At 44.5% G+C, this 15,000-nt stretch overlaps 1 protein-coding gene across 5 annotated transcripts in view; it reads left to right on the top strand.

Moving 5' to 3' along the window:
- dip2ca (disco-interacting protein 2 homolog Ca) overlaps window positions 1-15,000 on the top strand; it is an 80,207-nt gene that overhangs the window by 57,537 nt on the left and 7,670 nt on the right. For 3 of the 5 annotated variants that reach the window (XM_053488200.1, XM_053488198.1, XM_053488202.1), the window contains 13 exons: window positions 2-138; window positions 226-434; window positions 599-713; window positions 1,573-1,774; window positions 2,282-2,391; window positions 4,215-4,295; window positions 4,457-4,580; window positions 10,942-11,063; window positions 11,192-11,303; window positions 11,743-11,852; window positions 13,766-13,896; window positions 13,995-14,163; window positions 14,978-15,000. The exon at window positions 14,978-15,000 is cut by the window's right edge and continues 148 nt beyond it. In XM_053488200.1, coding sequence (XP_053344175.1) covers window positions 2-138; window positions 226-434; window positions 599-713; window positions 1,573-1,774; window positions 2,282-2,391; window positions 4,215-4,295; window positions 4,457-4,580; window positions 10,942-11,063; window positions 11,192-11,303; window positions 11,743-11,852; window positions 13,766-13,896; window positions 13,995-14,163; window positions 14,978-15,000 — 1,645 coding nt within the window. The remainder of the gene's footprint in view (window position 1; window positions 139-225; window positions 435-598; window positions 714-1,572; window positions 1,775-2,281; window positions 2,392-4,214; window positions 4,296-4,456; window positions 4,581-10,941; window positions 11,064-11,191; window positions 11,304-11,742; window positions 11,853-13,765; window positions 13,897-13,994; window positions 14,164-14,977) is intronic. The other 2 variants (XM_053488201.1, XM_053488199.1) reach the window with 1 other exon arrangement.

Here is a 15,000-nt window from a genome sequence, read left to right as displayed (position 1 = left end):
GCACTAATGTGTGTGGTGAAACCAGAAGGCGTTCCACAGTTGTGTCGAACAGATGAGATCGGAGAGCTGTGTGTCTGCTCCATCGCCACGGGAACGTCGTACTACGGCCTGTCGGGGATGACCAAGAACACCTTCGAGGTTCTCTGAAAGCTCTATACACACACACACACACACACACACACACACACACTCACACACACACTCATGTGCCGGTTCTGTTCTCAGGTCTTCCCCATGACGGGCTCGGGCGCTTTGATTAGCGAGTACCCGTTCACGCGCACCGGCCTGCTGGGCTTCGTGGGTCCCGGCGGTCTCGTGTTCATCGCGGGGAAGATGGACGGCCTGATGGTGGTCAGTGGGCGGAGACACAACGCTGATGACATCGTGGCCACGGCACTCGCTGTAGAGCCCATGAAGTTTGTGTACAGAGGAAGGTGAGAGAGGGAGGAGTGTCTGAAACACACACACACACACACACACACACACACACATTATTATAACTATTAGACAGCACAGCAGTGAGTGTGAAGTCTGTGTTAATGTAAAGTGTGTGTGTGTGTGTGTGTGTGTGTGTGTGTGTGTGTGTGTGCTCCTGCAGGATAGCGGTGTTCTCTGTGACGGTTCTCCATGACGAGCGGATCGTGGTGGTGGCGGAACAGAGACCCGACTCCACAGAGGAGGACAGCTTCCAGTGGATGAGTCGCGTGCTGCAGGTGTGTTACAGGATGCTCACACACACACACACACACACAGGTCTCGTCTGGAGTCCAGTTCTGTCCTGCGGCCGTGATTATCGCCGGAGGAACATTCGAGTGTCGCGGCGTGTCTGTTCACACCGCGCAGATAATCTGGTTTATTCCTCTTTTGGACTTTAGTCTAATTACAGCAGATCGGATGGGATTAGACTGTGATTAGACTGGGATTAGACTGGGATTAGACTGGGATTAGACTGTGATAAGACTGTGATTAGACTGGGATTAGACTGGGATTAGACTGGGATTAGACTGGGATTAGACTGTGATAAGACTGTGATAAGACTGGGATTAGACTGGGATTAGACTGGGATTAGACTGGGAGTAGACTGTGATAAGACTGGGATTAGACTGGGAGTAGACTGTGATAAGACTGTGATAAGACTGGGATTAGACTGGGATTAGACTGGGATTAGACTGGGATTAGACTGGGATTAGACTGGGATTAGACTGTGATGAGTTTAATCAGAGCGCGCGGTGTTTAGCGGGTGTTCCCTGCAGTGAATAAAAGACCGCACGGCAAGTGTGAAGCGAGAGCGCGGGGGGAACGGGGGAACATCAGCATTACACACTCACACATCTGGACTTATTATCTTCTACACTGTCAGGATTTCAGGCACATTTACCACCGACAAGAGTGAGAGAGAAAAACAAGTGTGTGTGTGTGTGTGTGTGTGTTTTGGTCCATGTAGATAATTTGCACAGGTAAAGGTCACACACTTCAGCAGACTGCTTTGCTCACAGCAGGTGGATATCTGCAGACCTTTTTACTGTGTGTGTGTGTGTGTGTGTGTGTGTGTGTGTGTGTGTGTGTGTGCAGGCCATAGACAGTATCCACAACGTGGGTGTGTTCTGTTTGGCGCTGGTTCCGGCCAACACACTGCCCAAGACGCCGCTGGGGGGGATCCACCTGTCTGAGACCAAGCAGCTGTTTCTAGAAGGTTCTCTGCATCCCTGCAACGTTCTCATGTGTCCTCACACCTGCGTCACCAACCTGCCCAAACCCCGCCAGAAACAACCAGGTGTGTGTCTCTCACACACACACACACACACACACACACACACATACACACCTCACCATTACTGACTGATCATGCAAATTTGCTCAGAATGTTCTGTGTGTGTGTGTGTGTGTGTGTGTGTGCTTGATTGTTATTTGTTTATGGTTGAGGAACGTTGGAGAATTTGCATGTGTCTTCTTGCTAGTAGGATACACTCCCTGGACACTTTAATAGGAACAGCAGTGTGGTGTGTGAGCACATGCAGGTACTGGCCTTCAGGTGGCGCTCACATCAAACATCAGGGGACCTGCCAGAACGAGTCCATGGTGGTTCCTCTCATCGTTCAGCGTGGTGTTTGACGTGAGCGTGGACTGAAGCTCTTCACCTGTACATGTGTCTCACACACGGCACCGCCGACGGTGCACACGAGCTTCTGATACAGAGTGCTGCTCAGTGCTGTGAAGTATCTCTGTGTGTATACGTGTGTAACAGGTGAGTGTGTGTGTGTGTGTGTGTGTGTGTGTACAGAGATCGGACCGGCGTCGGTGATGGTGGGGAATCTGGTGTCAGGGAAGAGAATCGCGCAGGCCAGTGGGAGAGACCTGGGACAGATCGAAGACAATGATCAGGCAAGAAAGGTGTGTGTGTGACACCATGGGGCCTTGATTTTCATACACCCATCCTTTCATCCTCCTATTCTCCCACCCATCCTCCCATCCACCCATGTCACAGCGGTACCTCGGCATAATCCGTTCCAGAGGCCACTTAAGGTGAAACGTCGTATTGTGGAGCGCATTGTCCCAGAGGGAATAATGTAAATGCAGATAATCCGTTCCAGCCTCACAGAAATATTACCAATATTACCAATTTTCAACACTATAATCATATTTATGTATATAAAAATAATCAAAACATTTAGAAAAGACATGTAAATGAAGGAAATTATAAAAAAAATAGACATTAAACCTCACTTAACCTTAATTTATGATTCCTATCGGCACCGACTGCTTTAAAAACTAAACTGAAAGCGGCTCCCTTTTCTTCTTGCTAACGTTTTTGGACCCATGGTGCTCCATCCTTTCATCCTCTTGGTGCTGTCTGCACTAAATCTTACACACTCGGCTGCTTGTATGCTGAAAATGCTTCCCATGCCAAGACTGATTTCAGTTCTTAAGCTGAGAATTCACTGAGCGGGGTGTTTGTATGCCGAGGCACCGCTGTACTTCTCATCTCCAGCTTTGAGTTGATTATAATTACTTTAATTTGTGTGTGTAAGGATGAGACCCGATGACACAAACACAGGTGAAGCCACAGTGCTGACAGGAGCCTCTCAGACGAGGCAGGACACAGACGAGGATCAGACGTAATCTAGGAATAAGTGTGGGTGAGGGGGAGGGGTGGACCTGAGCGCTGGTGGTGGTGGTCATCAGTGTCCACGTGAACAGGAGTGTGTATGCTGTTTGTAGGGTGTGTCGAGACTTATTCTCACAGGCTGTCTAAAAAATGAATAAGTGGGCGGAGCCGTAAAAACACTGCTCACTGATTGGTCGATCTCAGGATCACCCGTATTGTATTAAAACATTTTTGAGTCGCAAAGTTCAGCTCAGTGACGTAGGCACACACACACACACACACACACACACACAGACACACACACAACAACATGTGTGTATGAAGCGACACACTCATGCATGTCACCTGGACCTTCAGAGTCTCACACACACACTCTTTTTCTTGTGCATGTTTCTCAAGTGCTTCATACCCACTCCATCCATCCCCATGAAAATCAGGCCCGTGAGTGTGTGTGTGTGTGTGTGTGTGTGTGTGTGTGTGTGTGAGTGTGAGTGTGTGTGTGTGTGTGTGTGTGAGTGTGTGTGAGTGTGTGTGAGTGTGAGTGTATGAGTGTGTGTGTGAGTATGTGTGTCAGTGTGTGTGTGTATGAGGGTGTGTATGAGGGTGTGTATGAGTGTGTATGAGTGTGTGTGTAAGTATGTGTGTCAGTGTGTGTGTGTGTCAGTGTGTGTGTGTGTCAGTGTGTGTGTGTGTGAGTGTGTGTGTGTGAGTGTGTGTGTGTGTGAGTGTGAGTGACAGGTACTTTAACCTCAACAGGCCTATAAATAATCCAGTAACACCTTCCTGAAGCTCTGCTCTCTCAGCCAACACTCAGCTTTACTGAAAACCCAGTCGGGTTCTGCTCAGGTTCTGCTCGGGTTCTGCTCAGGTTCTGCTCGGGTTCTGCTCGGGTTCTGCTCGGGTTCTGCTCTTCTGGAGTTCTGACGCTGTTTCAGCACAAAACATTGTTTCAGTAGTCATAGATTTCCATTGAATAAAAATAACTTGTAAACTGAAGACAGCAGGGTCACAGACTTCAGTGTGTTTATGTACACACACACACACACACACACACACACACACACACACACACTTCTCACTCTATCAGTTCTTTTTTCTCCTCCTGTAGTTCCTGTTCTTATCTGAAGTGTTGCAGTGGCGAGCACAGACCACCCCGGACCACATACTCTTCACCCTGCTCAGCTCTCGGGTAACACTGCGCACACACACACACACACACACACACACACACACACATTACAAACAAACAAGCAGTTTGTCATTTTAAAGCTTAAAATAAGTTCAGTCAATTTGTGATTAAAAACAACTATTGTGTGTGTGTGTGTGTGTGTGTGTGTGTTGGTCCTGTAGGGGGCGGTCCTGAGCTCACTGACCTGCGTTCAGCTCCATAAGCGTGCAGAGAAGATCGCGGCGATGCTGATGGAGCGAGGACACCTGCAGGACGGAGATCATGTGGCGCTGGTGTACCCGCCTGGTGCGTCATGTGCCACACACACACACACACACACACACACACACACACCGCCTTCACACAGAGAACTTCCACAGGCTCAGATAAAGATCAACATAAACCAGTAAAATGTTTAGTTAGTTATGAAACACGCTGATCTGGAATATAAAGTTAAACAGGTGTTAAGTTTAACAAATGACAGATTTAATCCTGACTCGATCTCTCCTTATCATGTGTGTGTGTGTGTGTGTGTGTGTGTCGGACAGGGTGAGCTGTGAACGATGCAGTAACAGTGTGTTTAAATCCCTGGTTTGACTGTTTATTCCTGATCACCTAAATGTTATTTTCATCACTTACATGATTCAATTCAATTCAATTCAATTTTATTTGTATAGCGCTTTTAGCAATTTTCATTGCCGCAAAGCAGCTTTACATAGTCAAAAGAATTATTTAGGTTTGTATGAAATGTGAATTTGTATAAATCAAAATGGTCAGTTTGTCCCTGGTGAGCAAGCCGAGGGCGACAGTGGCATGGAAAAACTCCCTGAGATGGTAATAGGAAGAAACCTTGAGAGGAACCAGACTCAACAGGGAACCCATCCTCATCTGGGTGAAACAGAAAGCAGTAAATGATCTGCATTTATACAGTGTGTAGGGTGGGAGGCAGTTCAGCTATAATAGCTGATGTTAATTGATGTTAATATGGAGTCCAGGTAGTTATTGAAGACCCAGGTAGACTTGTAAGAAGTTCCAATCATGAACTATCGAACTGTCAAGTTCTCAGAGAAACAGCTGCCAACACCAGTCAAGGCCAGAACCATTTTCTAGGTGGAGAGAATCATCCCCAGACACCAGACGCATCCCAGAGAGACACACGGGACATCCATGTGACGAGATCTTCAGCCAGAAGCGGGGCACCAGGATGGGTCAGACAGGTCCGGAGGGCAGAGGGAGTCTGGATCACTGGCAGCTTAGGAACGACATGTGTAGCTCGACAGAGAGAGAGAGAAAGAGTGAAAGGGGGGGACAGGAGGAGAGAGGAAAAAGAAAGAGGGGGGGAAAGAGAAGAAGAGGAGAGATGGCAGTTAGGTATGGTCACAGTCACACAATGTATAATGTGAATGTATATTAACTGTAGAGTGCAAGCAGAGACTCCGGCAGGACTAACTATGACAGCATAACTAAAAGGGAGAGCCAGAAGGAAACACAAACATGAGGGGGAACTGAGATGTAAAGCGACCAATCACCTCACCGTCAACAAACCTGAGTGATCAATGAGAGTGAGGAAGACAGCATCCAAACATACCAGTTCACCATAATACTCTACGTCCATGAGTCCCCCAGATCTGCTCCTTTACCTATGGCTAATCTATTTATAAAAATGCTCGGCTAAATAAATAGGTTTTTAGCCTGGACTTAAACACTGAGACTGTGTCTGAGTCCCGAACACTATTTGGAAGACTATTCCAAAACTTTGGGGCTTTGTAAGAAAAAGCTCCGCCCCCAGCTGTAGTTTTAATAATACGCGGTACTGACAAGCAGCCTGCATCCTTTAATCGAAGTAGGCGTGGCGGATCATAAGACACTAGCAGTTCGCTCAGGTACTGCGGCGCGAGACCATTTAATGCTTTATATGTCAAGAGTAGTATTTTAAAATCAATGCGAAATTTCACAGGGAGCCAATGGAGTGAAGATAAGATAGGGGTGATGTGCTCATATCTTCTGGTTCTGGTGAGGACTCTCGCTGCTGCATTCTGGACTAGCTGAAGCTTATTTATGCATCTAGCTGAACAACCAGACAGTAAGGCATTACAATAGTCCAACCTAGAGGTGATAAAAGCATGAACTAGTTTTTCTGCGTCGTTTAGCGACAATAAATTTCTTATTCTGGCAATATTTCTGAGGTGAAAGAATGCTATCCTGGTAATATTATCTACATGTGCTTCAAATGAAAGGCTGGAATCAATAATCACACCAAGGTCTTTCACTGTTGCATTTGATGGAACAGAAAGGCCACCTAAAGTTACGGTGTGATCTAAAATTTTACTCCTAGCTGTATGCGGTCCTATGACTAGAACTTCTGTCTTATCCGGATTTAGCAGAAGGAAGTTAATTAGCATCCAATTTCTTATGTCCTGCACACATTGCTCAATTTTAGTAAGCTGTTTTTTCTCATCAGGTTTTGCTGAGACATATAACTGTGTATCGTCAGCATAACAATGAAAACTAATACCATGCTTACGGATTATGTTGCCCAGAGGAAGCATGTAAAGGGAAAAAAGCAGTGGACCTAAAACTGAACCCTGCGGAACGCCAAACTCCACTAGAGAACATGCAGAATAATCACCATTTAAGTCTACATACTGATAACGATGGGTCAGATAGGATCTGAGCCAGGAGAGGGCTGTACCCTTAATTCCCACTACATTTTCTAATCTGTGAAGAAGAATAGCGTGATCAACAGTGTCAAAAGCTGCACTGAGGTCAAGTAATACAAGCATAGTTACACAACCCTGATCAGAGGCCAATAGAATGTCATTTACTACTTTAACGAGTGCTGTCTCTGTACTGTGATGAGGCCTAAATCCTGACTGATACAGTTCATGTATGCCATTTCTATGTATATATGAGCATAGCTGCTCCGCTACTATCTTTTCCAGGATCTTAGAGATAAAGTGGAGGTTTGATATCGGTCTGTAACTGGACAGCTGACAGGGGTCGAGGTCAGGTTTCTTAATTATTGGTTTGATAACTGCTAATTTAAAAGATTTTGGAACATATCCAATGCTGAGTGAAGAATTAATTATTCTCAACAGGGGTTCTATTATTGCTGGTACTATCTGTTTAAGAAAATGTGTCGGTACAGGATCTAATATACAGGTTGATGAATTTGAAGAGGAGATGAGTGAAATTAGTTCATTCTCTTCAAGGGGAGTAAAGTATTCTAGGTTCTGGTCTGACATGGCTAGATTAACATCTGCATCAATTACATTGTTCGGTTTCAAAACCTCAATTTTATGCCTAATATTTACAATTTTATTATTAAAAAAGTTCATGAAGTCCTCACTATTGCATGATGTTGTTGTGGAGATTTCTGCAGTGGTCTTATTTCTGGTTAATTTGGCTACAGCATTAAATAAGAATCTAGGATTATTTTTGTTATTTTCTATAAGAGTGGAGAGATATGTTGATCTAGCTACACTAAGAGCTTTTCTATAGTTCAGGATGCTCTCCTTCCATGCTATTTGAAATACTAGTAATTTAGTTTGACGCCATTTACGTTCTAATTTCCGAGCCGTCTGTTTTAAAGTGCGCGTGTGATCGTTATACCAGGGAGCAAGTTTTTTATCTCTAATAATTTTTCTTTTGACTGGAGCTACATTATCTAGGGTATAGCGAAATGTCGACTCTAAATATTCAGTCGCCTGATCGAGTTCTGTGGGGTCAGACGGTGATCTAATTGTAGTTGGGAACTCTGGGAGATTACTGATAAAACTCTGTTTGGTAGTTGATGTGAATGTACGTTTCATACGGTAGCGCGGCGCTGTGTGTACATTATTATTGTGACACACTTGAATTGAGACAAGATAGTGATCTGAGATAACTTCAGATAGTGGTATTGTGAATAAATTTTTTATACTTAATCCAAATAATATTATTAAATCTAAAGTGTGACCTGCTTTATGAGTGGGTCCTACTACACACTGATTTACTCCTACCGAGTCCAGTATAGACATAAATGCAGTTCTCAGAGGGTCTTCTGGGTTTTCAAAATGAATATTAAAATCTCCAGTAATTAACACTTTGTCTACAGAAACGACTAGGTTTGAGAGGAAATCTGCAAATTCACTAAGAAATTCAGAGTACGGCCCTGGAGGTCTGTAAATGATGATTAGCGGGATCGACTGAGCTGACTTAATATAGTTAAATACACTTATGTTACTATAAGGAATTTCAAATGAATTAAATTTGTGTCCGTGTTTTTGTACAATAGTCAAATTATCATTGTGAATAACTGCGACGCCTCCTCCTCTACCAGTTAACCGAGGCTGGTGTATGTAGCTGTATCCAGGAGGACTAGCTTCATTTAGAGCTACATACTTGTCCTGTTTAATCCAGGTTTCTGTTAAACAGAGTATATCAAACTCCTGATCTGTGATAATATCATTAACTATAACTGCTTTAGATGCGAGAGATCTAATATTTAACAGTCCTAGCTTCAGATCAGAGGTGCCGGCTGCACATTCAGTCTGATCCAAGTTTGTGGTCTTTATGTTAATTAAATTACTAAAACAGACTTTCTGAGTCTTTCTAAATTTGATTTTAGCTCGGGGAACAGACACAGTCTCAATAGAGTGAACCCTGAGTGACGACTCTATGCAGCTAGCAGACGGTTGGTTTAGCCTGTCTGTCTGCTCCCTGGCCTGGGCTCTGGATTGTCACCGATTAACTAGGCCTCTTCTGAGACTATGAGCTATACTACAGGAAATGAGAGCAGCACCTTCCCGAGTGGGATGGACACCGTCCCGCCCTAACAGGCCAGCTTTGCCCTCAAAGGTCTTCCAATTATCAATGAAGCCCACGTTGTTTTCGGAGCACCACCTGGACATCCAGCGGTTCAGCGACCATAACCTGCTGTAAGTTATGTCACCACGTCTCATTGGGATGGGACCAGAGCATACTACTCCATCGGACATCGCCTTCGCTAATTTAAACACCTCTATAAAGTTATTCTTACTAACCTCTGACTGACGAAGGCGTATATCATTAGCTCCAGCATGTACCACTATCTTGGAGAACCTGTGCTGTCCTAGAGCCCTAAGATTACCTGCTATGTCCGGTGCTCTGGCTCCCGGGATACACCTAACCACTGCCGCTGGCGCCCCTAAAGGTCTAGCTAATTTCACGTGTCTCATTATAGAGTCTCCTATAACCAGAGCTCTTTCAGGTTTCTCGGTGGGTGCATCACTGAGGAGAGCAAACCTGTTGGACACGTGAAGCGCAGAAGAGGTGTGCTCCGGTGGGCTAGCCTTAGCGTTAGCTTTGGCTGAACGAGTATGCCGCCGAGTCGTCACCCACTCGGCCCGCTGTGAGGGCTCTAATGCCGGAGTCGGGGGCTGGTTATCTCCGCCTGCGGCACCCAGACTGTCCGCTACAGGAATAACGCTGCTCTTACACTCTCTAACCCTCTCTAAAGTCTGGATGCGCTCCTCTAACGCTGATATCTTCTCCATCAGAGTGCTCACTAACACACACCTATCACAAATAAAATTACCGCTAACGACGGAGGAAGAATGTCCAAACATCCTGCACTCCACACACTGAACGAGCTGAATATTAGACATGATAACGTACCTGAGTCGGAGTTGTAGTTGTTTGGAGCTGAATTCTGTTTGTTGTTTTTAGAAAAAGAAACTCGCGCGTTCTCCAAAAAGCGCAGAAAAAGGCGAAGCCAAATAGTGTGAGATGTAAAAACTAGTTGCTATTAATATTATTATTGTATAAATGAAAAAAAAAAGTATGTAATTTAAACGCTAACACAAACGCAAACTTTCGCGGCAACGATACGAAAACAGGAAGCTCGATGATTGATGTTCATTTTGTCGTCACTGTTTTCATTTTATTACAAACTTTATAAAACTAATCAGAACAAGTTACGGTCGTCTAATGTTTTTGCCCCGATGTGGTTTTATCCTTCACCTGCCCTCTCTCACACTCTGAGTGCTGGAATGTGTCCCGTCCCATCAGTGAAGATCTAAACCCTCCATAGATGTGATCCTCTGGTTGTTCAGTACATTCAGGTGGTCAGCTGACTTCATTTTATTGCCCCATAACGTTACTGAGTCTAGACCTGAGTAACTGATCAACCCCAGATCATAACACTGTCTCCAGAGGCTTGTACAGTGGACACTATGCATGATGGGAGCATCGCTTCATGTCCTTCCCTTCTCACCCTGACACGCCCATCACTCTGGGATAGGATCAGTCTGGACTCATCAGGTCACATGACCTTTCTCCATCACTCCAGAGTCCCGTCTTACTGAAGCAAAATGTGTGTGTGTGTGTGTGTGTGTGTGTAAATGCTCTTATGTTCACTATTAACCACAGCTCTGGTTTCTACTGTAGATGTTTTGAACCCCAGGTGTTTAAGTGTCTCCATCACTCGGGATGTGTTTGTGATCAGAGTTACTCTGTGAACTTCAGCTCCGGCTCTACGTTTAGTGTTTAATGTTTAATAATGTTTTGTGCGGCTCTTAACATTTTCCTGAAATGTGAATTATTCCTGTTTCCTTCTCCAGGCAGTGTGTGTCTGTGTGAGTAAATACAGTAAGTGTGATATAACACACTTATCTGTATAACACGCTGATATGTTTCACTCCCACAGGTATCGACCTCATCGCGGCGTTTTACGGGTGTCTGTACGCGGGCTGTGTGCCCATCACCGTGCGCCCGCCGCACCCTCAGAACATCGCCACCACGCTGCCCACCGTCAAGATGATCGTGGAGGTGAGGAGGGGTTTAGAACATAAACCACACCACTGTCTCTGACTCTTTGGAAATGTTGAGGCACAGTCATACAGCTGTGTGTGTGTGTGTGTGTGTGTGTGCGTGTGTGTGTGTGTGTGTGTGTGTAGGTGAGCCGCTCAGCCTGTGTCATGACTACACAGATGATAAGTAAACTGCTGAAGTCCAAGGAAGCGTCTGCCGCAGTGGATGTCAGGGCGTGGCCCGTGGTCCTGGACACAGGTGAGTCTAACACACACACACACACACACACACACGTCTCAGTGAACCGAAGCGCTGTGGTGTTTCTCAGACATAAAAGCTGTGTGTGTTTCTCTGCTTTGTGTTCATGTTAAAGTGTTTACTCTCTCCAGGAAAACACTAACGGCAGTAACGATACAGTAACAGTAACATCTCATATAATATAAATAATAATCATGTGTGATCTGCCAGATGCTTGTTAGATCCCCAGATTCCTGTTATTTTACTGAAACAGCTGGGACAGATCTGCTTGGCCCCGCCCCTTCAAAAAAAATTGTGTGTTTGAACACAATGTATGAGATGAATTCATAATCAAAGCTACGGTTGCGGTTTACACACTCGCGTGGTGGAGTCGGGCTTAAACGAGTCTCTATTTAACACGAAATGTAACAAATAAATCGGAGTGTTTCTGATATTCCAGACGATCTGCCAAAGAAAAAGCCTCCTCAGCTGTACAAGCCCTCGAACCCGGACACGCTGGCGTACCTGGACTTCAGTGTGTCCACCACAGGGATGCTCGCAGGGGTAAAGGTACGTGCCTCACACTCTTGGGGTTTTTACTGTCCTGTCTGTGTTCGCTCACTCCGAGACGTTAGAAGCTCACGCGCTGGGGCGGGGGCGGGGTTTGTTTTTAGCCGCTCACTAACACCCTCAGGGACAAACACCTGCACCGCGCGCCAGCGTTTCACTCCGACTCGACCAAAAACACCGCGACCAGTGTGTGTGACGTCAGCGCTAGCTGGGTGTGGAGTGTTTTCTTCTCCATCATTATTTGAAATGTCATGTTTGTAATATTGTTAGTTGACATGCGGTAAAGTTGATGTAATTGATTGACGTTGTCTCGTTAATTGTTAATACCTCGTTACAGATTACCATCTTGATCACAGCCGGTCTGATCCGCCTCCTCTTCAGTTTCAATTTGAATTTAATTATTATTTAAAGATTTACACTCTCCTTATTTTTACATTATGGTTTCCATTTGAACTTTTTATAATCACGTGCTGTTTCCAACGTGACGTCATGTTACAGTCAGGACCAGAAAGAGTCTTTTATCGGCCCCCCTTTTTTAGCTTCTTACTTTTTATTTGCGGTTTAAAGGCGTGTGCAGGACATGACGTGCTCTAGACACGTGTGTGTGTGACCCTCAGGAGCGTTCATTAGGTACACTCTGTGTGTGTGTAGTCCTGAACACACACAGTTTTTCTCCACATGTTGCTCATTTTTGATCTTTGCCGACTGCAGTCACTTCCTGAGCGGTGTTTATGAGGCTCGTAAAGTCCCAGAGACGGGCGCTGTCTGCTTGTTTGTGGGTAAACAGTGTAAGATCAGACATGAACTGGTGTTCCTGATAAAGGCGGGGCTGGTGCGTGCTCACTGTCACCTCCAGAGTCTCTTCCTCTCCGGGGGCAGTGAGGTAAGTGTCAGGGCTCGAAGCCGGTATTTAAGCAGTACAGCGGGACTTTAGGATTCGATTTTAATCCGTCCCGGAGACGAGGATGTGAAATTCCGTATTGTCAAACTCATTGTGCCTTAGGAAATAATGTAAATACAGATAATAGCTGCTCAAAAATATTCCCCAAAAAACATTTAGAAAAGACATGTAAATAATATAAAATATGAAATAAATAGATAAATAAATAAATAGTGTGTCAGCAGTGTGACGTGCAGTGAAATCCTTATGAACCAAAGATAATCTCTGTCGTACCCAATATAAACAATTGTGAAGGTTTAAAGGTCTGGTTTAACGTTACTGAAAGTTAACCTAATAAACAAAAACAAAGCTGTAAATTCCCTCGTTAATGTTAATACACTGGTGTGTAAGGAAACTGTAAATCATCATGCGGCTGCAGTTTTATATCAGGTTATGTTTAAAACTCAGGGTTTCTTCCTCTTGCCATCTCAGGGAGTTTTTCCCTCGACTTGGATCATCTGATCATTCTGGTTCATAAACATTTCCTCATGTAGATTAATTTCATTTCTATAATTTTTTTTATTCTGTAAAGCTGCTTGTTAAAGACGCTGTAGAAATTAAACAGAATTGAACTTGAGCCCCTTTTTAATTGTCCTGATTGATTTCAGAGCAGTCAGTGTTCAGAGTTGTTTGGATTAGATTAGTGAGACAGGGCGCGTGGCCAGCAGGGGGCGATGCTGAAAGCCCACCTGATCCGCTGTTCTGATCTGTAGAGCGGTTCTGGTGTTCGGTCCCCAGGTCCAGGGACGATGAGGAGGAAAAGCACTTCATCACTACAAGTTCTCTCACTCATACACACACTCATACACACACTCATACACACACACACACACAGATGTTGTAAAACTGTGTTTGTGCCACTGATCACTGTTGTGATGCCGAGCGCTTCTCTTTCCCACACGCTCTACTGAATCAGTCCAAACTCTCTGTTAATCGTCCCTCCTCCTTCCCTCCATCTTTCTTTGCTTCTCAGATGTCTCACTCTGCCACCAGTGCCTTCTGCCGCTCAATCAAGCTCCAGTGTGAGCTGTACCCGTCTCGCGAAGTGGCCATCTGCCTCGACCCGTACTGCGGCCTGGGCTTCGTCCTCTGGTGCCTCTGCAGGTCAGAGAGAGAGAGAAAGAGAGAAAGAGAACGAGACATGAAGAGAGAGAGAGTTGCACTGATTATGTCTGTGTGTGTGTGTGTGTGTGTGTGCGCAGTGTGTACTCAGGGCACCAGTCCATCTTGATCCCTCCGTCGGAGTTGGAAGTCAATCCCGCGCTCTGGCTGCTAGCCGTCAGTCAGTTCCGCGTCAGAGACACGTTCTGCTCTTACTCCGTCATGGAGCTGTGCACGAAGGGCCTGGGCCTGCAGACCGAGTCGCTCAAGGTCAGCTACATCTCATTGTTGTTGTTATTATTATTGTTGTTATTATTATTGTTATTATTATTGTTATTAATATCATTGTTTTTATTATTGTTATTGTTGTTATTATTATTATTGTTATTACTGTTATTATTATTATTGTTATTAATATTATTGTTTTTATTATTGTTATTGTTGTTATTATTATTATTGTTATTACTGTTATTATTATTATTGTTATTAATATTATTGTTTTTATTATTGTTGTTATTATTATTATTGTTATTATTGTTATTACTGTTATTCCTGTTAACACTGAGCATCTACGAATCACGATATTAGTCTGAGTTATAATCATGATAATTAGCTTAGCATGCAGGATTCATAGTGAACTGTTTACAATAACTATATTTCATGATTGGTGGAGGGAGTTGGTTTAGTGACATCACAAGCAGACGGCGCAGTTATAAAACCGTTAGGAATCAGGGTTACATTCTACTGATGTTTCAGTGTTTAACTTCAGATCTTCATTAAACACTGTTACCTGCTGCACCTCCAGTTACAGTGTTGAGTTCGTACGGTCGTCATGGTGACGCTGGTGGTGTGTTCCTGCGCGCGTTAGCGAGGGGTTAGCAATACCGAACCTTAATCAGCAAGTGGCACTTAATTATAGCTGAAAGCATCTCATTAGCCACACTTATAAACGCTGTGTGTGTGTTATTGTGTGTGTGTGTGTGTGTGTGTGTGTTATTCACATAAAACTGGTTTAGAAAAAGGAAGTTAGACAAATGCATTACTTATAAATCATTTGTGTGTGTGTGTGTGTGTGTGTGTGCAGTCCCGTGGTTTAGACCTGTCCCG

The sequence above is a fragment of the Clarias gariepinus genome, chromosome 26 (assembly GCF_024256425.1).
Source record: "Clarias gariepinus isolate MV-2021 ecotype Netherlands chromosome 26, CGAR_prim_01v2, whole genome shotgun sequence".
NCBI lineage: Eukaryota > Metazoa > Chordata > Actinopteri > Siluriformes > Clariidae > Clarias > Clarias gariepinus.
The sequence above is the reverse complement of the archived record's forward strand: the minus strand, read 5'-3'. Positions and strand labels throughout refer to the sequence as shown.